The following is a 23,194-nucleotide window of genomic DNA, read 5'->3' on the forward strand; positions in this document are numbered from 1 at the left end:
AATTTGGCCCAATTAGTGGAAAGTTAATCAGTTCATACTATCAAACTATTATTATTCTATTGCCAACCTGACAACTTTTACCAAGAGAAAAAAAAAAAAGAAAACTACGACAGCAAATATACTAGCAATCCACGTTCAAAAGAATGGTCTGCCAAAACGAGTAGAGGTTTATCCTAGGAATGTAAGGAGGGTTTAAAATTAGGTACTCTATCAACATGATAAATTACTTCATTATAAAAAATAGGAAAAATTCATATGGTTGCTCAGTATAAGATAAAAATGTTTTATTATCATTTAAAACACATTTTTAATAGAACTCTAAGAAACTCATATTGATTACTGACATAATAAAAAAGTCCATCTTAAATCTGCATCCACTTATGGAAACAATGTAGACAGTCTTACTAAATCTGGAAAAAGAAAAGGATTCCAGAATCATCCGTATAATTTAGCATTGTTCTCTAAGCTTTAGCTCTTGTAATAAATCCTAAGGTTAGAGCTTAGAGGATTCAGAATCATCATTTGTAAACTACGTGTCTACCTCCAAAAAAGAATGAACCTACTAAAAGACTGAGAGTTCATTAAAGTCATAAGAATATCAAATAAACAACTCTTCTATATAAATGATGAACAGAATATATAGAGAAAAATCAGAAGATCTATAGAAAATATAAAATATGTAAGAATAACCTTAAACAGAAATGTGTGGAACCTGTGTTACACAAACTACAAAATTACTGAAAGACAAAAAGAACACCTTAATGTTTTTATAAAATTTTATCAAAATGTAAGTTCTCTCCAAATATATGTATATGTAAAATGCAATGTCATCCAATAGCCCAAAAGGGTTTTTCTTTTTTGCCCCCTTTTTGGAGTTGGGGATTGACTCCAGGATTCATCTGGAAGAATGTGTAGGCAAAACTCACTGAAATAAGATTGAAAGGGAAGAGTAATAAAGAGTAGTAAAAAGAAAGTAGCTCTACTGGGTTTTAAAATATATACTAAAACTGCAAAAATGAAGAGTGTGCAAGAATTGCCATCAGATCAATGGGACTGAATACATTCCAAAACTTACGAGTTTCACGTATTATTAGGGAAGCATCATAGCTCAGTTGAGAAGATAAGACTTATTCAACTGATAATATAGGAAAATTGGCTAGCTCCTTGGGAAAAACAAAATGAAATTTTCATATGTCTTTAATACACACCAGACACTGACATAAATTCTTCATAGTTTTAAAAATATAAATTAAAAATAAAACCATTAAAAGCTAGAAGAGAGTATAGTTAATATACGTAAGTGAATATTAACTCATCTTAGAATGTATTAGGCATAAAAGCAATGGGAAAAGATTTTCCATTAGATTAGAAAAGATTAGATTAGACTATATAAAAACTAAAGACATTCATTCAAAAGGTCATAAACAATAAGAAAGAGAATATTAACAGGGAATAAAATCTTCAACAATTATGACAGCTAAAAGAATAATTTTCTTAATTTATAAGCAACCATACCTAAATAAACGATTTAGAGTCCCATATAGTTGTTATATTTGAACCACAAATTTGGCTCTGATTTTCCTCTTGGTCAAAGCAAAATAGGAAGTCTGGGCAACCACGTGGTACATACTGTGCAAAAATAAAGAAACATACCAATTTCTCAGGAAAATTTGCTTTTGCTGACGGAGAGGTTTGAAAGCAGTCATTTCAGGGAGGAGGCATGGTTGTGGAATATTTTAGGAGCACACAGGTTCTGCTACTTACCAATCGGGTAGCCTCAGGAAAGTTAACTATGAGAGCTACTATTATGTTCCAGCACTCTTGTTTGTAAGTGGGAATAATAACAACAGGCCTTACTGCATATGTTTAAATGAGTCTATCCTTGTAAAGCACTTAGAATAATGCCTGACATATCACATGGGAAATACAGACTAAAGACGCCAGCAGTGCTCCCAGTAGAATCACTACTACAACAACAAACAAATGTGTATATGGGGTCCTGTGTGTGTGTATAACACACACACAGACACACACCCTGCATTAAGTCCTAGTCTGATTTTCCATTCTATCTCCAGTCTACCTAATTCTACCTAATTCATCTGCTGTTCTTCATCTGTGCTGAAAATAACATCATTAAGAGTCAAGGCCCTAATTATGACACGGTGATTCTAGGGAGAGTATAAAAACTATTCTCATTATGTGCTTGCTTAAAGATGGCACAAAAAAATTCATAAAATGGAGACTGATTGCTGAATTATCACTTATTCCATGAAAGATAGAATCTAATTCACTATTTTATACTTTGTAGCCGTAATGTAATATTCTGCAAACTGAATGAAGGTGCTCTAAGCAAATGATAAAAGTCACAGTCGGCATTGATTTAAGTACTAGTTAGAAATCTTTCAAGATTTTGATGCACCGGCAAAATAACATGAGGTAACTAAAGAGATATGGTTGAGCATTATTTACAATACAGCATTTGTTTAGTGTCACATACAGACCTCATTTAGTGACTTATGTCAGTCCCACAGCAGACCAATTGTATTTTTCTCGAGTAAAGCGAATCTGTGACATTTGCAATTTGTGGGAACGCAAATAACATTTTCTTGCTCTCCTACAATAGAGCGCCACTGCTCCACCTTTCAGAAGCCCAAAGATGTCATCGTGTCACCCCCCAACTGTGGCAAGCATCCAGCCAAACCTGGGACGATTTGTCAGCTAAGTTGCCACCAAGGATTCATTTTATCAGGAGGCAGAGAAGAAGTGAGGTGTACCACCTCCGGAAAATGGAGTGCCAAAGTTCAGACAGCTGCTTGTGAAGGTAGGTCCATACAATGGTCAGGTTAAAAACCAAATTCTATATAATGACACATTGGTGCAGTGTGGGACTGTCCCGCTTTGCAACTTTTGCTGCAAATCTATGGTAAGAGGATAGATGTAACCCTAAAAAATGCTATGAAGATGTCTGTTACAAAATCATGGGCTCACAAAATCCATTTTCAATATACCAGGCAATAATAGAAGAAATAGAAAACTAAGGATGATATTAGAGCTGGAAGTCAGGTTAAGTTTTCCATTGGGAGTTGAAGATCTTTGGGGAATTTCTGGCTCCTATAAAGCAAGTGAGATTAAATTAATTTTTTTTAAAAAAGCAAGTCATCAGCCCTTTGAAACCTGTATCTCAGTACATTCACAAGAGAACATTGCCATTTTCCTAGCAACAAGAGCCGACTGCTATGAAAAGGAGCTATTGAGAGCAAGAAAGAGTTCTTAGAAGTAAAAATATAAATATCTCTAAGAGAAGGGCCAAAAAGTGGAGTGGATGTTGTTGAAAACAATATTAGTGATTTGACGAAGCAAACTGAGAATTCCTTCAGAATGGAGAACTGATAAACAAGGAACTTGAATATCCCAATGGATCAAGCCCAAAAGATGGAAGTTAAGAGATACCCGTGATAAATCGAGAAACCCCAATAAAGAGTTCCAGAAGCAGAGGGAGGATAAGGGATGGAGGAGAAGAATTTCCTACCCGTAGAAGAAAGTTTCCCTGAGCTTCAGAAAGGCTTGAATTTTTTGATCAAAATAGCCTCAGACCTTGTTTATCTATTTTATATAAAGTAGTATATATCTGTTAACCCCAAGCTCTTAATTTGTCCCTTCTCCCCAACAACAAGGTCCTACCGAGTAGCTCAGGGAAGTGTATTCAATATCTTGTAATAACCTATAATGGAAAAGAATCTGAAAAAATATATATACATATATATGTGTGTATATATATATGTATGTATGTATAACTGAATCACTTTGCTGTACACCTGAAACTAACACAACATTGTAAATCAACTATACTTCAATAAAAAATAAAGTGCCATTACCAGAGAAATAGAGTTTATTGATCCATGTTCGAGAAAACAGTGAGTAATGTGAGTCCAAAACAAAATAGGGGCTTCCCTGGTGGCTCAGGGGTTGGGAGTCTGCCTGCTAATGCAGGGGACACGGGTTCAAGCCCTGGTCCAGGAGGATCCCACATGCCGCGGAGCAGCTAGGCCAGTGCGCCACAACTACTGAGCCCGCGTACTGCAATACTGAAGCCTGCGTGCCTAGAGCCTGTGCTCTGCAACAGGAGAGGCCACCGCAATGAAAGGTCTGTGCACCACAACGAAGAGTAGCCCCCGCTTGCCACAACTAGAGAAAGCCCACGCGCAGCAACAAAGACCCAACTCAGTCAAAAATAAATAAATTAATTAAAAAAAATAATAATAACCTCTGAATGTTGGGCAGGCATACTTTCACTACTCCTGGTGAAATTTCCAAGGTCCAAAGTTAAGGAGAAAATCTGAAGTTTCCAGAGAGAAAAGAGAAATTTCACAAAGGAAATAAGGATCAGACTCACACTACACTTCTCATTTATAACTCTAAATGCCAGAAGGAAATGTAGCAGTGTTCTAAGAATACAGAGGGAAAATAGATGTAAACTTTAAATTCCAAATCCATTCAAGCTAATATTCAAGTATAAAGGAAAAATAAAATACTGCTTTAGATTTTAAGAGTTAATATGCTAATGCATCTTTGTGGGGAAAAATCGTCTAAGTATTAGCCCCTCTGAGAAAAGGAAAATATAAATTGAATAAAATTTTAAAGAAACAAGAAGGTGAGACACAAATTAGATCAATTCGGATATATTCAGCTGCAAGTTACGGAACACCTAATTTAACGTAATGTAAGAGGATTTGTTATACCATGTAATAAGAACTTAGCTCTACAGTGACTGATGTGGCTATGTGGAATGTTACCACATCTAATTCAGTATCTGTACTGCAGAGTTTCACACTGCAAAAAATATCACTGGCTTTAATTTGTTGTTTGTTTTGCCAGTACATTTTAGCACACTAATTAATTCCACTTGACAGCATTGTTTTCCAGTGCAGTTCCTTCCTGCCACAGTCAACATTCATTTTTTCTGTCTCTTTATTTCATTCCAAAAATATTTATCAAACTCCTGTTATATGCCAGGAACTATATAATACAATGGGACAAGAGATATCCTGGCATTCAAAGAACTTAAATTCTTTGGGGGGAGAAAATGTAATTTCAAAATGGCAAAACGAGTTATGGTTAGGAAGGACAGAGGGCCATGGGAACTTCTGGAGTGAGCACCTAAAATGGACCAGTGGGGTCAGAGAAGCTTCCTGAGGAGCTTGTGTCTAAGCTGAGAATTAAAGGACAAGTAGGGGTTACCTGGGTAAAGGGGGAAGAGAGCATTGATTCAGGCAAATAAAAGAACATGGACAAAGACCCAGGTATAAGAAGAACCATGGTGCTCTCGTGGGACTGAGGGTATTCGATGTGGAGACTGAGTTCTGGTAGGGGATTTGTCAGAGAGGAGGCTAAGAGGGGAGCAGGTACCAGTTCAGGAAGGGCTTCGAAAGTCATCCTGAGATACATTATCCTGAAGGCAGTTGTAAATTCCAAATCAGTCAGGAATTGGGGTGTAAAAAGCGAGTCACAGAGTATTAATATCTTTTTTACCTCTCTCTTAAACGACTTAGAATTACACATTGCTATGTTAACTGATTTGTGTATTTTCTGAATCAGACGTGGAAGCTCCTCAAATCAACTGTCCTGCGGACATAGAGGCTGAGACTCAGGAACAGCAAGACTCTGCTAATATCACTTGGCAAATCCCAACAGCTAAAGACAACTCTGGGGAAAAGGTAAGGTTTGAGCAAACATTTGCATCCTTTGTCAGGTGGATTCTAAATGCACTGCAAATATGTGTGCTATTGAAAACTTACTAATACTCTAATGATAGGGCTCTCTCTAGCTGTACTCGTAAATGTTAATGCCCCATCTGATAGAAGAATGATCAGCCTTGAATTTTTCATTAGAAATTTCAGATGAAAATCTAAAAACGGAAACCCTTCATTCTGCGGATTCGTTGGCTGAGAATTCTTTGCCCCTTCCTAGGCTCTGAAGATCTTTTAAGAAAAAGAAAGATGGGCAATCAATCTTAGTTCCTATTTTTAAGCATATGTTTTAAACTATGATCCTGAAATGATTGCATATTGGCCAGTCTGAAGAAGATAACATCAGTGTTTCTTACTCAGCTTTTTTAAAACCAGCATTATTCAGAACACAGTATTTTAGTATTGTATATACAGTAGCTTGAGATAATTATCCATCAGATGCTAGGAAAGGAATTAGGAATTTAACACCCTCTTAAATCTATACTTTTACTGTTCACATACATGAAGATGCCCTTAAATAGTATATAGTTTTTACACCTGCATGTAAATATGTATGTAAGTTGTGTCATTCAAGGACATGTGCCATTCAAGGACACACACACAAACACACACGATATGTTCTGATAATTGTATTGAATAAACACAATATACTTTAAAAAATCAAGGTAACTTTTTTAAAGTGTATTATTAAATATAGTCATCACTCTGTATATTACATCTCCAGGACTTATTTGTTTTATAAGTGGAAGTTTGTACCTTTTGTCCACCTTCACCCATTTTGAGCACCCCCATACCCCTCTTCTGGCAACCACCAAACTGTTCTCTGTATCTGTGATCCTTTTTTTTTTCCTGCCACTTATTAGCGAGATCATATGGTATTTATCTTTAGGTAACCAAAGACAAGGTCACTTTTAAATCTGATTTTAAAAGTGTAAATGTAAATTATAGTACTTACTATACTGTAGCTGATGTGTGCATTGAGTGCTCCCTCGTGTATAGTTTCCACATTCTATTAAGAGGCCCATGAAAACATGCATTATCATCATTATCATTATCATCCTGGTCATTGTCATCAAACACTAAGAAGAGTGCAGGGACATACTTCAGGATCCATGAGAATTTAGACTAAATGTAGCGCCTGTGTGTTGAAATATTTTTTAAAAATACAATGGAAAAAACCAATGGATTTGACCTCCAAAATATTTCTCAATTTTTAAAAATAAATTTAGTTTTTTAATTATTTATTTTTGGCTGCATTGGCTCTTCGTTGCTGTGCGCGGGCTTTCTCTAGTTGTGGAGGGTGGGGGCTACTCTCCGTTGCGGGCGGGCTTCTCCTTATGGTGGCTTCTCTTGTTGCAGAGCATGGGCTCTAGGTGCACGGGCTTCAGTAGTTGTGGCTCGTGGGCTCTAGAGCGCAGGCTCAGTAGTTGTGGCACACGGGCTTAACTGCTCCACAGCATGTGGGATCTTCCCACACCAGGGATCGAACCCATGTCCCCTGCATTGGCAGGTGGATTCTTAACTACTGCGCCACCAGGGAAGTCCCTCAATTTGTACTTTTAATAGTTCTCTAGCAAACTAGAGAAAAATGCTTCAAATATGTCAAATGTTAGAATGTTTATTACATCACATATTAATATAAATTTATCTTTATCACATTATAATTTTCAAACGGACTGAGAAGGCAAACATATGGTTCAAAAAGGGAAGAATGTATCTATATCATGCAATCATATGAGAATTTAATCTCACCATAAGACATTAAGAAACTGCAAATTAAAACAATGACCTCATGCCATATTTTTGATTTACCAAAAGGTAATGATATTTAATATAGATCAGAGAACTTTGAATGGGAACTTTGACAATGATACTATCAAATGCTAACAATGGGAATGCAAATTTTTACCATGATCTGGGAAATAAATTTTGTATTATCTATCAATAAAATGCTAATGACTTTGAGGTTAATAATTCTGTTCCTGGAAATTTATTATAAGGACATAATAAAAATATTTTAAAATTGTCTGTATAAAACTGTTCATCGTGGTGCTGCTTACAACATTAAAATTTGGGACCAATTTAAATGTCCTTGAATAGATTTTTCTTTTAAAAAATTGCCATGTATTTATTATATAGGTTATAAAGATATTTAAGAGTCGTAAGTTCTAAAAACTATGTAAGAGCATAAAAAATGTTTTAAGATATTATGTTTAATAAAAAAGGAACAACATTTCATATGTATCCCAACTCTATAAACTATATAGATAAATAGTCTAGAAAGAAGTATACCAAAGGCTATGTCTGATTTTTTTTTCCTTTTTGCTATACGTAAAATATTGTGTCTTTTTGACTTCACTTTGCTAATAATATATAAAACAAAAAATAATAAAAGTACTATTAATATTAACTTTAACTTTCCAAATATTTCTCTCCAATAGGTGTCAATCCACGTTCATCCAGCTTTTACCCCACCTTATCTTTTCCCAATTGGAGATGTTGCTGTCACGTACACAGCAACTGACCTATCCAGCAACCAAGCCAGCTGCACTTTCCATATCAAGGTTATTGGTAAGTCTTCAAATTACTTGGGTAGGTTTGTGAAAATAATCCAGTACCCCCAAAGACTCTGCTTCTCCTTCATCTTCAACAACTCCTTTCTCACTGATTCTTCCTTCTGTCATTGAAGCCTACTGAAGCCACTTCCTCTTTGAAACCTACGTACCCTTTAATTATCACTCTACCTCTTTGACCCCTTCCTATATGAGCCTTTTGAAAAGTTCCCAATGGTTGCCATCTCTTTTGGCTTAACTGCCATTTATTCTCAAAGTCACTCAAGTCTGGCTTCTGTCTCCTTCACTCATAGAAACTACTTTCATCAAGGTTACGGTGATCTCTAGAGCTAATCCTGCTGCACACTTTTTAGTCCTTATTTGACATGTTTCCATAGATTTTACATTATTAACAATGCTCTCTTTATCAAAACTGCCTCCTTCCGTAGCTTCTCTGACACCAGTCTTTCTGGGTTTTTTCCCCCATTATTCTCATTTTTCCTCCTTGATTGCTTTTTTAGGCTTCTCTTCCTCAGACCAACTCTCAAATGTGGATCATCCCCAGGATTCCGGCCTTGGCCCTCTTCTCTTTCTTTCTCTCTAGTTTTCCTGGTAATTTTGTTAACTGACAGCTCCCAGATTTCTATCTCCAGCTCAGATTTCTCTTCTGAAATTCAGAGCAATATATAATACTGCCTACCGACTTTCCCACGTGGATGCCCCACAGGCACTTCAAACTCACCCAAACCTAAAATATTTCTTAGCTCAGAAAATGGAGTGAAGACCTAGCTACCATGCAGAAATCTGGAAGTCATTCTTGATTCCTCTCCCTCCATCACCAACATCCAATACCTCATCAGGTTCTACTGGTTTCTTCTCCTTAATATCTCTGAAATCTGTCCCAGTCTCTCCATCCTCACATCCCACTGCTGTACATCACTCCTTCTTTTTTATTTTACTTTATTTTTTTGGTTTGGTTTACTCCATCATCTCCCAATTGGTGTTGGTGCTTTCAGTCAATTCAGTAGATACCAGATACCCACCAGCAAGACTTAATACGTGGAGAATATTTGAAGTGGTCTGTAGCACTCAAGAGCACAGACTCTGAACCCAAACTGCTTGACTCCATAGCCAGCTCTCCCACTTAAGGCAGTGTAACCAGTCACCTCTCTGTGCCTCAGTTTCTTCATCCAGAAATAGAATTAATAAATATATTACCTTATAGGATTATTGTGAGATTTTTTGATTAGTTAAGATATACAAACTGCTCAAGGTAATGCCTGACACATTAAGCTCTGTGTAAATATACTAACATTTTTGTATTTTGGTCTCATATATTTTTAATGTTTATTTTAAAATTCAGTACATTAAATTCATTTTATTTTAAGACTTTTCCATAACCTCTTGAAATAACTAATGTGTATCAAACTGGCTTCTTACCCTAGAAATGATAGGTTTTGGTGAAAGTAGATAAAAAGACTCATATAAAAGTCAGTCTAGTTCATGTCAAAGTGCTTAGTTGTTTTTAATTGCTTTTTCAAGGTTGTTTTAAGCATGAACTTTATCAGTCACATGAAAAATATGTTGGGTTTGTTTTTATGGCGCTGTGATTTTAAACATGAAAATGTGATTCAAGAGTTTGCCAAGTTTCATTTTTCACAATGAAGAGTCAGCATGATGAAATGTAAAAAGTGTACTCGAGTGTCTAGCTAGACACTAGCTGAATTTTCAAATTACGAAAGAGAGAGAGGAAATGGGAGGAAGTGAGGGGACAGGAGAAGGAGGGGGAAAGAGAGAGTGGGGGAGAAAGGGAGGGGGAGAGAGAGACACAGAAAATGTTCCAAAGCCTACATTTTCTTGTTTTCCTCAGATGACGGGGGTGTTGGTGTCTTAATGATAAATGAGAGGAAATAGGAACGCTTTTGCTTAACATTCCGCAGAGTGCTGCCTCACTTGCTTTGAAAGGACTTTCTCTCCCTCGTGGAGACAATGCATCTGCTGGTACCTCCAATTCTTTGACAGTCATTGGCCTCGTCTTACTGCTCTCCTGTCCCTGAACTTCAACTTTAAACTGTTTGGCTAAAATCAGATAAATTTAGAAAATCTTGGAACTATCTCATTTGCAATTTCTTTTGGGAAAATAGTAAATACTGTCAGATTTGTAAATTTAACTATGAATTGGCTTGATTCAGCATTCTCAAAGTGCACTGACCTCCTGCAAGCATTCCTTCATTCTCTTCTTTATTCAGCAACTTTTTCTGAGCATCTGTTATGGGCCAGGTGCCGTGCTAGGCCGTGGAGACCTAACTGTGGGCAAAAGAGGCTCCATTGCTGGTTGACAGAGTTTACAGCCTAGGAAAGTAGTAAACCAAAGATCCTGTACTAAGGAAATGACAAACATGAGGAAAAGAGAAAAACTGAACATTTATTCATAAGACTTAGCTTAAAACAAAAATCTGTATATTCTCCAGAGGTAGAGCTTGTTTAATTTCAGAATTATATGTTTCCATATGTCATTGATAGTATATCATCCTAGTCTTGAGGCCTATGACTATAATTTACCAGCTTAATGACCTAAGGCAAGTCTCTTAAATTTGCCTGGTTTAAGATTCCTTACCTATATAATTAGAAAAGTAGTATTCGTCCAGTCTCCCTCAAAGGCATGTTATTACAGATAGAAGGACATTTCAAAAGTGTAAACATTAATAGTTATGTTAAAATTTCCTCCTTTACACCTTCTTTATTGTCCTTTACTGACATCCTAAAAATTCCACCACATTCCGTCAGAGCTTTGAAACCTGGCTCATCCGCGCTGCCACCTGTAGATTACAGTGCCCAGCAACAGACTCACAGTTCTTTCATTTCTACCATGGCTTTCACCCCCTCTCCACTGTAGCCCCCCATTCCCATGTCCACACCCTGTTCTTTGTCTTTACCTGGAATTTATCAACCTTAGGAGTCTTAGACTCCAGTGTCCCATCTATGGACATAACCTCCTGGCCTTCCAACAATACAGCATCCTCACTTACATCTTACGTATTCTACAGCATGACTCGGATCTCTGCCCATTGGTCCTTCCATTTAGCATCTATCAGCCCTTCCGTTAAGAGGAGGATCGTGGGAGTGATCCCAGTGAAATGACTGCTTTGGCCATTTCACGCCTTCCGATTATCTGGGAAGGTTTTCTACACTTCTCGGTGGATCAGCTGAACTACGAGTGGCGAAACTCACAAATTAAATGCTCACCGTATCCTGAATTTGCCTTTCATACTGCTGTGCTCATGGTGATTTTAGCAATCTGGTATTTCTTCTTCAACAGGCAGAGGGACGTATAGCAAGAATCAGCTTTTTATTTTGATGTTGAGGTCAGGGATGAAACATACCTCATCATCAAAGGGACCCCAGGGCCAGCCTTATGTCTAACAAGGTCAAGGTTCTCTGCCAGCACAAGTAGACTTCAATTCTCTCTCGCAACCTTCCTCATCAGTTTTGAACATCAGTTGTGACTTCATTCTCTGATTTCATGTTCTTTAGATGTAGAACCACCTAGCATAGACTGGTGCAGATCCCCACCTCCAATCCAGGTCTCCGAGAAGGAGCATGCTGCCACCTGGGATGAGCCTCAGTTCTCGGACAACTCAGGTGAGAACGCAGAGATCGTGTTGTCAATATGTTACCGCCGAATTATGCTTTATTTTAAAAAGCTTTTAAAAAGATAAAAGAGAAATGAAAAGCAAATTACATCTAAATAGAATGAATAATTATATAAGGTAATATGTTTTAATGCTAGGATAATTGTATATAATTTAACATTATTAATCTTACCTATCCATGGCTTTTCCTTTCATTCAGTATTCAGTGGACATTATTAAACGTGTACAAGATGTTTTATTTGAAAGTGTTCTAATAAATTCATTGAGCCTCTAAGCTTCCATTGTCCTAAAGACATAAACTATGCATCCTATTGGTAAATCTAATGCAGTTCTATGTTTTCATACTCAGTTCTTAAACATTTGTCAAAAAAGTTATAAAAATTCATGGGAAAACAGAAAAAAATGAGCTAATATAGCTGAAGTTCACTTTAAAGCTTTGACCAAAACCCCCAAAACAGTAAGAATGCAAGTTAAATAGATTTCTTAATGAAATTTCCAATATTCACAGAGACTGACCTATTCAAGGAAAATAATTTATTTAGTAAGAATGCCTTAATTTAATAGGTTTTTGAGTCAACAATTTCTGTGTTATAGCATAAGATTATATCTTTTATTTTCTACTAGCGGCCAAATCAGTACAAATAGAATGCCCAGCTGGTTTGTATAAATAGAAAATGAAAATTCAAATCAAATAAAGTGACTGCACACAATAACCCCCAAATTGGATTCCTTCTTTCCCCTTCTTTCATTTCTAGGGGCTGTGTTGGCCATCACCAGAAGTCATACACCAGGAGACCTTTTCCCTCACGGGGAGACGGTAGTGCGGTACACAGCCACTGACCCCTCAGGCAATAACAGAACATGTGACATCCACATTATCATAAAAGGTATACTCTGCATAAGCCTCCAAAAATCTAGTTGAACTTGATATATGTAATCGCTGTTGCACTCTATTTTGTGAAAGAAAATAGGCTATGAGCAGTAGATGTTTAAAGTTAGAATACTGACAGATTTTATTGAGATTTCTGATTATTATTCCTTCACTTCATGGTAAATAGAAATATTGTCTTCCGGGGTAGTCTTTAATTAACGACTTATTAACATTTTCTCCAAAGTTGTAAAGTATTGTTATCATGATCCTATTCTGAATGCTTGAGGAGACAGATTCAGAAAATGTACTTCCTATGTAATGTTATCTGGTTTTCATTTTTCTTAAAGGAATGCCAAAAAATAACTCGCAAATCAGAAGTACTTTATCTTTTCATAAAATATGCACAGTTACACATAGGTAATTAATTACCCATAATTACACATAGGTACAGTTTTTTAACTATACCCACCTAGGAATCAAAAAGCAGACTTTGCAACAATCCCACACTAAGGATTTACTGTGAGAGTTTTTCTAGGAGTAGTGGCGGACAGGAGGAATCCTTTTCAAAATTCACCTTAGACTCCTGGATTTTAATTTGTATTTCTTATACCACTGTATATGAGTGATACAATTTTTTTTACACAGGTTCCCCCTGTGAAGTTCCATTTACACCTGTAAATGGGGATTTTATATGTACTCAAGATAGTGCTGGAGTTAACTGCACATTAAGTTGCTTAGAGGGCTATGATTTCACAGAAGGGTCTACTGACAAGTATTATTGTGCTTATGAAGATGGTATCTGGAAACCACCATATTCCACTGAATGGCCAGACTGTGCTAGTAAGTTCTAATTATTTTCTGGACTCCTTTCATATGTGTGAATATGTATCTGTCTGCCTATGTGTATAAATTTCTAAACATTAGAGGGAAAAATTGCTTCAATATAGGGATTAGGTTTGGTGAGTGGAAAATGGTGCCGTGAATTTGAAGTGTTTGCAGATAAGAGAAATGCTTGTCCCTTGACTTAAGATATTAGCCCCCCAGAGTCTTGCTATTCATCGGATTGCTATAGGATAAGACTCAGTTTATGGCAAAACCGTCTTGGCGCTCTCACTTTTATTTACCAGAATTATCCGAAGAGACTTGTCAGCATGTCATTCTTGACTTGTAAACTTCAACTTATAAAGTATAGTCTTAGAGTCTTTAGAAGAGCTTATGTTTAAAGTAAGAGCCAATATACGTGATGCAGTGAGAGATCAGTCACATTCTCTTTAGAAGTGATTTAGATTTAGAGCTATTCTGTAATCTTATATATTATTATAAAAATAACCCAATATCTTTGTCTAGTGTAAATAATATTTTCTGGAGTGAATCTTTGATCTAGTACTGTAGATGAAGTTTAAATGCCAATATCTTAGAAAAAGAGTAAAGCCCACTTACTTGAGCTCTGTTTTTCCCCAAATTTGGGAAGCAAATAAATGTGATATCACTCACCTCTATTAAAGATTTAGACAGTAGGATTTTAATGGTGATGCTATTAGGAGACATCATCTCTGAATATTCCAAGACATCTTGCTGAGTCTAAATTCCAAGCTTCTGATCCAAGGAAAAATGTATCTTTGTGAAATTACACTTTCAAGAAATAGAATTTCACATAATATTCAGAAATTTTTCAATGTCTATTGGTTGAAAATATAATATAAACATATAAGTTATAAGTTTACATAAATATAAATTATAATATCTTTGATGCAGCTAGGAGTTTTCAAAGATTCCCAGGAATATAATGAGGAGAATTTTTATATCTCTTTTTCTCTTAAATGCTCCTTTTTTTATATGATTGGAAGGTAAAGAATAATATATCAAAGCAAACTTATCACCGGGTAACTGGGTACAGAGCTGCTTGGCTCATGGTTTATTATGATCAATTAATGCCTAGAAACGTTTCTTAACTGTCATCTTTTGTTTTTATAACAATCCCACAAATCATGTCAGGATTAAAATACCAAGTTACAGTTAATTACACAGAAAATTAAATCGTTGTTTTGAAAACACTAACCAACTGGAGCTGTTTTCTCCAACATTTTCCAGTAAAACGTTTTGCAAATCATGGGTTCAAGTCCTTTGAGATGCTGTACAAAGCAACTCGTTGTGATGACACGGATCTGTTGAAGAAGTTTTCTGAAGCATTTGAGACCACCCTGGGGAAAATGGTATGTCAGTAGCATTCTTTTGTCGCTTGCCATATTTGAAAGGACACTCGCTGTTGAGTTTTTTGTAACCTCTCTGGGTCACCTGCAACAAAAATTCTTTGTCCTGATGATTCCCTTCTTCTTTGTGACCCAAACTTGCTCCTCATAGTTAGAATTATTCATAGGTTTTTGGACTTCTGGAGTGAATTATATGTAAATCTGTGTTAAAGCACTTTGAATTTTTTAAAACACTCCAAGTCAGAAAGGGAAGCTTAGGGTCCATGTGGTTTGAGAATGTCTGCTTTGTTATTTAAAGTATGACAAAAATGCCATTGTAGACTATATTTCTTTTATGATGAGGAGATCATTGAACATTTAAAGGATTTTCTTTTTCATGCGTTTTTGTTTAGGACTCTTTCAGTGATTCCAGGAAAGCAAAACAATGTATTTAACTGTATTGAATGTCTTGAAGGCAGGAAATGATGACACACATATATATATATATATATATATATATATATATATATATATATATATATATATATATATATATATATATTTGTATCCGTAACAGAGTTGAGTGGCTTAGATTTTGGATAGATTCTGAAAGTAGATGTAGTAGTAGTAGATTTGATACAGAGTGTGAGAGAAAGAGAGGCATCAAGGAGGCGGAGTGTACAGGAGCATAGATACAGGAGTGAGTCCACATGGTGATGTAAGTGTGTGAAGGAAGGATCTTTTGTGACTATTTGATCTGTGAAAAAAGATGCGGAATGATCAGCCTGGAGTGTGGATGGGGAGGAGTTGCTGGAGGTTTGAGAAAACAGAACATGGTATAAGATAATTTTCTAGGCGAGCATAAATGAATATACTAGGGAAATGCAGTAGGATTGGCAGTAAGCAGCGTTGTGTTTTCTCCTAAGCTATAGCTGAGCATGTGGGTGCAAATGTGAAGAAAGCAGAACAATGAGTTTAACCAGGGTTAAAGGTTCTCCAGGCAAACAAATTGAGGAGGGTGCATGCACGGGAGTAATTCATGGTGTTAGACCATGGGATCCAAGATGGGCAAATAAAGAAGTGAAGACATCAGGAGCTGAGAGACAGTGAGGAGGTGGGTAGCATCAATGCATTATAGATTCTGATGAAGTCAAAGAATTGTTGGATTATTGGGAGTAGGAGAAGGTGCAGTTACTGGTAACGACGAGGTCTGAGGGTATGATCGTGAGACACACCCTCAAGTGTATGTCTCATGTATGTCAAGTGACAAAGTAGAGCTGGAAGACGGAAGAGGAAGTGAGACTCCAAGGTGATAGAAGGATCAGCTGGGTGGATGCAGAAATCACCGAGGGCTGTAACAGGGACGGTTACCAAGCGTTCTCGGAATGAGAGGGTAACTCAGAGTGGGGGAGGGCTGTAGGTGATGGCCACAGGGAGGGTCAGTGTGTGGTATAGTTGATTGCAGGAGCTTCAAAACTCTGAGGCTTCAAGGAGGTTCATGGGAGCGTGATCTGGAAACAGCAATAAAGAGTGAGGAGGACACTTCCTCCATGCCCACCACCTAAGAAAACTAGGAAGTCAGGTTTCATTGAGAGCAAAAATGAAGAGAACATAAAGAGAGGAGGTTAAAAATAATAATAATAATAATAGGAGATTGGCTGATTACTGACTGTGCATTTCAGAGGGCATCAAGTAGGGTTTTGAGGACTTGGAGAAGGGTGGGAGATAGGGTCAGAGAAAAGGGATCTAAAGAGCCATTAATAAAATGTTGTAAATCAACTGCACTTCAATTTAAAAAAGCCAAATGGGGTGAAAGTTAAGAGACAAGAGATATCCCAAGAGTCCTGGGTTTCTTGCGGCAAGTGATATAAACCGAGAGAAAAGGCATGAGGCTAATCCTGGTGGTCCACAGGCACTTAGAGGAGGTAGGGGAGGGCATGGAGGAGGGTCAGGAGCCTTTTTAAGAACAGACAGAGCTCTAGGGCCCTCCCCTCCCTCCTGCTGATGGAGATGTGAAGGCCAGAGGAGCAAAGGGCTTATCTAAGGCACACCCAGATGTGAAGTACATTTTGTCCTCTTCATTTTTTATTTGCAGGTCCCATCATTTTGTAGTGATGCTGATGACATTGACTGCAGACTGGAGGACCTGACCAAAAAATACTGCCTCGAATATAATTATGAGTATGAAAATGGCTTTGCAATTGGTAATGAAATTATTTAGTGTGGGTAGTTGGCAAAACTGATCTGCAGACTAAGAAAATCATTCCAGAAGAGTGGGGCAAACTGGAAAAATGATCTTTCATTCATTTATTCATCAAGTATTTTAGGATGACTGGATAACTTGATACTGTGCTTAATGATCTTTATAAATATATTACATTTGGGGTATCAAATAAATTCTTTCAAAATATTAGCCAAAATGCCTCAGGATGATAAAAACTAAGAAAACTAAGTCACATTATGATTGTAAAATTCAAATATTCATATGAGATCTTAGAAGAGAATAGTAATAACTATAAAGTACTAACGGCAATTTTTATATGGCATTTAACTTAAATTGCAAGTAAGCCATTTATTCAAGTCTAATATACCTTCAAGTGGAATTCCGATGTTTTCTTCATGTAGAGTCTGAACACTTTTTTCTTGTTTTTTTTTTTTTTGAGATATAATTGACATATAACTTTTATTAAAGCTACTCCAAAGTGTGCTATGTGATTTTTTTTTGGCTGGTCCATCTGGCCATTTAGCTTACTGTCTTCAGATTTCTAGATTTCAATTGTGTCTCTCAATTAGCAAAATTGTCCTTTCCAGTAATTATTTTTATTTCATTCTTATAAAACTGTCCAGAACTTGCAGAGTAATGTTTTAAAATATAATAGTGATAACAAAATAGTGTTGTGTTTAAAGCACATGAACTCTACAAGCAACTAGTAAGGTCCGAATCCTGGCTTCCCCACCAACTAGGTGTGTGGTCTTGAGCCCAAGTTCTCAAACCACTCTGTGCCTCCATTTTCTCACCTGTAAATTGGGTATATAAGAGTACTGAACTCATAGAGCCATTGTAAGGATTAATTGAGGAAGTACAAGTATAAATAAAGTGCTTAGGAGGTTGAGATAGTATTAATTCACATGACAGCAGACATCCTTTTTGTTTCTGACACTAAACAAAAACTTTTTGTTTCTGTTGAATGTTGCTTTAGATTTTTAAATTTAAAAATATTATTTGTGCATATATGTTTATTGCAAAAATTTGAAAAATGCTAAAGAACAAAGAATGATATTGAGATAACCTGCAATCCCAGAAATAATTCTGTTAATATATTAATGAATATGTAACCGTACGTGCATATGTATGCTGACCCATACTATTTTGTAAACGTGAATTTTTAGGTAAGATTTTATTCAGGACATTTTTATGTCATAAATATTATACTTCAATACAATTTTAATATCTACATATTATTTTATCAGTTTGCCATAATTTATATAAACAATTTCCTATTGGTAGGCTTTAGGTTGTTTTCCAATTTTAACTATTATGTACAACTTCTCAGTGAACATATTGGACATTAAAGTTTTAGATAGAAAAACACAAGGTGACATTGGCAGGGGAGCTGGCAGTGGCACATCTAGAATAACAATGCCTCTTCTGTCACACATGACCCAGGTTTCCCTCAACCCCCAGATTGTTGAGGTAGGTTGCAGGGGTGCAGGGATACACACAGAGGGAGTCAGTTGTCATCATGATGCTTTGAGATGGGTGATGTTTGTCATCCTAGAAGGATCCAGATGGCATGTGGTACAAGTGATCCTAAGAGACAACCCTTCCTCCTTGAGTGTCCTCACAACAGAGTCACAAGATCAGCATAATAGTTATAACACCTTGGCAAGTCATAATGTATGGAAAATAAAGGGCCAATAAATATATTAAAATTGTTTGATCTTATAATAATCATGTAATTCAAATGAAAACTAAAATGAGATGCCATTTTTGACCTGTCAGATTAACGAATTTGAATAAGAATCATAATACCCAGAGTTGGCAAGGGTGTCAGGAGAAAAAAATCATATTCATATATTGTGTGTAGAGGAGACATTGAAGGACATTTGACGATATGTATCTAAAGGATTAAAAATGCTCAGACCCAAAAAAAAAAAAAAAAAAAAAAATGCTCAGACCCAGAAATTCCACTTCTAAGGATATTTCTCAAGATAAAAGTCATGCTAATGTACAAACATGTACCACATTTTATAAATTCTAAGATGTACACTTTTCATTTGGACATCTGTGAAATTGGGATGTGTCTTCTCATTGATGGTGTCTTATACTTTATGAAATAGTGTATGTACTAGGATGTTCTAAAATTTTGAAATAACCTAAAAGTCTGAAGATAGAAACCTGCTTAGTTTGTAGTATAGCTATAGAAGAGAATATTATGAAACCATTTGACACAGAAATATTATAATATATTTTTGAAAAAATTTGAAAAACGATTACCAAATAATATACATACAGTATGATCTGGTTTTGTTAAAAGTGCAGTATGTTTATTTTTATTCTAGCTATATATATATATATGTATGTATGCATAAATGTGTATGTGTGTGTTTATATATTCATAGAAAAAATTCTTGCCTAAAATGTTATGGTCATTATTTCTATGTGATGGAATTATAAGTAATCTTTTATATTTTTCTCTTTGCTAATCTGTTTTTTTTTCTATCAACGTAATGGCTACATGACACTTGTGGGACAAATGTTTAAGTGAAAAACAAAAATATTGATCCCAGTTCTTTTTAATGGCCCCAAACATGAATTACGCTAAAAAAAAAACAAAAACCCTCAAAAACCAACTTACTTAAGTGGACAAGCCTGTATAAATAGAATTTGATGTTTAAAGCACCTAACTAAGCAACAACAGTATGCCTAGACCAATATTAATATCATTTACTGTCACTGAGGTTTTAGAATGAGTCAAATATGAGCTAGTTTGCATAAATTAGCTCAATTACTCCACAGGCAAACCTATGAGGAAAGCACAATTATCTCAGTGTAGACACAAAGAAACTGAGATTCAGAGAGATGAAAGGAGCTTGACTAAGATTGTGAAGCCGTACAACATATATGAGAAGCCATCACACTGATATGGAGGGCATCTAAAGAATCGCGTGCCGCCATGCTGCCTCCAGCATAGTTTCCTAACTCCGCAATCATTTAACTTACATGCTGCCCTCAGAAACTACCCCCACCTTTGAAATATAATGCAGATATGCAGATATTTGAACAGTCTTCACAAAAGGAAATCTGTTTACATGCATTAAGTTTATAACGCTGATATAAAAAAGCAAGAATGGAGCAAACCCTGAAGGGAAATAGGAATTGATTAAAATTGATTAAAATCTGTACCTCCTCCCATTTCCTCTAAAGTTAAGGTAATTTATTATTAGGTCAAGGATAGAATGTTTTAAATGCCTATATAGCTCTACAGAGACTTTGCTTTATACTTTTAATGGAATTCATTGGTAATCTAAACTTAATATGAAGCGCCTAAAGCTACAATATGATATTACAGACGAAACCTTGTATATGGTATATTATGGGCAATTTAAGCAATGATCAAGGACAGTTTGATTTGTGGCCTAACATTAGAACCTAAACACTGATAAAGGTGCAACTGTAACTTCTTTTGTCTCTCTGCCCCAACTGTCCAGGACCTGGCGGCTGGGGTGCAGCTAACAGGCTGGATTACTCTTACGATGACTTCCTGGACACTGTGCGAGAAACACCCACGGGCGCTGGCAAAGCCAGATCTTCACGGATTAAAAGAAGTGCCCCATTATCTGACCACAAAATTAAGTTAATTTTTAACATCACAGGTAAGGATAGACTATCTATTTGAAAAGGTTAATATAGTGGGAAATTCTTGGTTGGAGACCTGTTTTTCAAATTTTCTATTTGTTATCATTATTAGGAAATGACCCTGGAACTGAAAATTAGGGCAAGCACAATCAACCAAGTTTTGTCACTTTTTTCTTAATATCACAGATGTATTTTATAGTTCCCATAGGAACAAGCCCCCTGCTTTGTGCTCATCTTGACATGATGAACTACGGTGTGTTTTTAAAAAGCGAGAGTTTGCAGGAATTTAATATGTAATCATGAAGAACTCCACAAAAGGGTGATGTAGATCCAGCATAGGAGAGAAAGATTAAAACAAATCGTGTTGTTCTTAATATTCTCCAGGTACTAGTTGCTCAGTAAGTGGTGTTTAAGTTTCAGTTTATTTTTCCTGGAAGATTTTTAATATGCTATTTCTCTTTGGTAAAAACTCACTACAAATGGCTTCCTGCAACACCATGTGTGTGTGTTATGTTTTCTCTTGTTTCGTTTTTATCTCAGCTAGTGTGCCCTTACCCGATGAAAGAAATGATACCCTTGAATTGGAAAATCAGCAACGGCTCATTAAGACGTTGGAAACTATCACAAATCGACTGAAAAGGACCCTTACTAAGGAGCCCATGTATTCCTTTCATCTTGCATCTGAAATGCTTGTAGCTGACAGCAATTCCTTAGAAACCGAAAAGGCTTTCCTCTTCTGCAGACCAGGCTCCATGCTGAGAGGGCGTATGTGTGGTAAGACTTCTCCCTGTAATCAAAAATATTTGGTGCCTATTGGGTCAAATGACATGGATAGAGTCATTTTACAACTCTAAAGGGATATTGTGATGAAAGCTACATTTTCTTATTGTTACATGCTTAGTGTCTCAAAAGTCTAGATAACCACTATTGGTCACAACAAGAAAATTATTTTAGGTGAGCGACTCAAATCTTAGTTTTATTTATAGTTCTTTAGACCTCACAGCTTTCAGCAGAAACTCATACTTTCTGACCACTCGTGTGCTGGCTGAGCCCGTCTCATGTGTTTAATCCTGTTTAGCTACTGTACGAGGTACCATTCTTATTAAGTACATTTTATACATGAGAAAACTGAAGCCAGGGAGGCTAAGAACTTACCCAGTAAGTCTTACCGTTTAAGACAGTAAGTGGTGTAGCCGAGATTCCCACCCAGGCAGCCAACATGAAATTCACATAGCATAAACTGAACCATTTTAAAGTATACAATTCAGGGACTTCCCTGGTGGCGCAGTGGTTAAGAATCCGCCTGCCAATGCAGGGGACACAGGTTCGATCCCTGGTCTGGGAAGATCCTACATGCCGCAGATCAACTAAGCCCATGCGCCACAACTACTGAGCCTGTGCTCTAGAGCCCACAAGCCACCACTACTGAACCCACGTGCCACAACTACTGAAGCCCACACGCCTAGAGCCCGTGCTCCGCAACAAGAGAAGCCACCGCATTGAGAAGCCCGCGCACAGCAAAGAGTAGCCCCCGCTCGCTGCAACTAGAGGAAGCCCGTGCACAGCAACAAAGACCCAACACAGCCAAAAATAAATAAATAAAATAAATAAATTTATTTTTAAAAGTATACAATTCAGTGGTATTTAGTACAATCGCAATGTCATTCAACGGTCACCTCCATCACAATTCCAGAACATTTTCATCACCCCCAAAGGAGACCCCAGACCCATTAAACTTCCATTCCCCATTCTCCCTCCCCCGAGTCCCTTAGCTTTTACCCCTATTTTAGACTGTCACAATCTGGGTCAGTTCCAGTCTCTTTCCCAAATAAGTCATCATTTATAGATGGTGGGATCTCCTCTAACCAAACTCTGTACGCTCAATGGAACCAACTGACATGAGTCTTCTGTTAACCTCTCTGTAGGTTGGGGCTCTTGTGTCCTGGTCGGAAAACCTTCCTCAACAGTTCTTACTGCTATTCCCAGAGCTCAGTTGAGTTTTTCACAGTGTGATGAACCCAGCCCATCAAAAGCACATTAACGTTGTCTTTCTGAGCCTCCTCTTGTTTTTTCTCAACTTGTGAGTGAAAATCAGGAATTGCCTTGGCCAGCGTTTTGCATTTCTCAGTGTGGTCTTCAGACTACCTGTGTCAGCGTACCCTGTAGTGCTTTCAAAATGCAGCTTGATTAAGGCCCCATCCTAAAATGGATGCATCTGACCCCTTGGGGTCAGGGCATTGGAATCTGAAATTTAATAAGTTGCCAGGTAATTCTTACATACCTTAACACCTCAGAATCACCCAAGTGATTCTTTCAAGTGTC

At 36.8% G+C, this 23,194-nt stretch overlaps 1 protein-coding gene across 2 annotated transcripts in view; it reads left to right on the plus strand.

The window, feature by feature from the left end:
* The window catches only part of SVEP1 (sushi, von Willebrand factor type A, EGF and pentraxin domain containing 1), a 180,465-nt gene that overhangs the window by 77,058 nt on the left and 80,213 nt on the right, over positions 1 to 23,194 (plus strand). For both annotated transcript variants that reach the window (XM_061200115.1, XM_061200116.1), the window contains exons 7-16: positions 2,624 to 2,821; positions 5,596 to 5,714; positions 8,189 to 8,318; positions 11,834 to 11,941; positions 12,708 to 12,839; positions 13,469 to 13,663; positions 14,915 to 15,036; positions 17,108 to 17,216; positions 20,725 to 20,889; positions 21,413 to 21,646. In XM_061200115.1, coding sequence (XP_061056098.1) covers positions 2,624 to 2,821; positions 5,596 to 5,714; positions 8,189 to 8,318; positions 11,834 to 11,941; positions 12,708 to 12,839; positions 13,469 to 13,663; positions 14,915 to 15,036; positions 17,108 to 17,216; positions 20,725 to 20,889; positions 21,413 to 21,646 — 1,512 coding nt within the window. The remainder of the gene's footprint in view (positions 1 to 2,623; positions 2,822 to 5,595; positions 5,715 to 8,188; positions 8,319 to 11,833; positions 11,942 to 12,707; positions 12,840 to 13,468; positions 13,664 to 14,914; positions 15,037 to 17,107; positions 17,217 to 20,724; positions 20,890 to 21,412; positions 21,647 to 23,194) is intronic.

This window comes from Eubalaena glacialis, chromosome 9 (assembly GCF_028564815.1).
Source record: "Eubalaena glacialis isolate mEubGla1 chromosome 9, mEubGla1.1.hap2.+ XY, whole genome shotgun sequence".
Lineage (NCBI taxonomy): Eukaryota > Metazoa > Chordata > Mammalia > Artiodactyla > Balaenidae > Eubalaena > Eubalaena glacialis.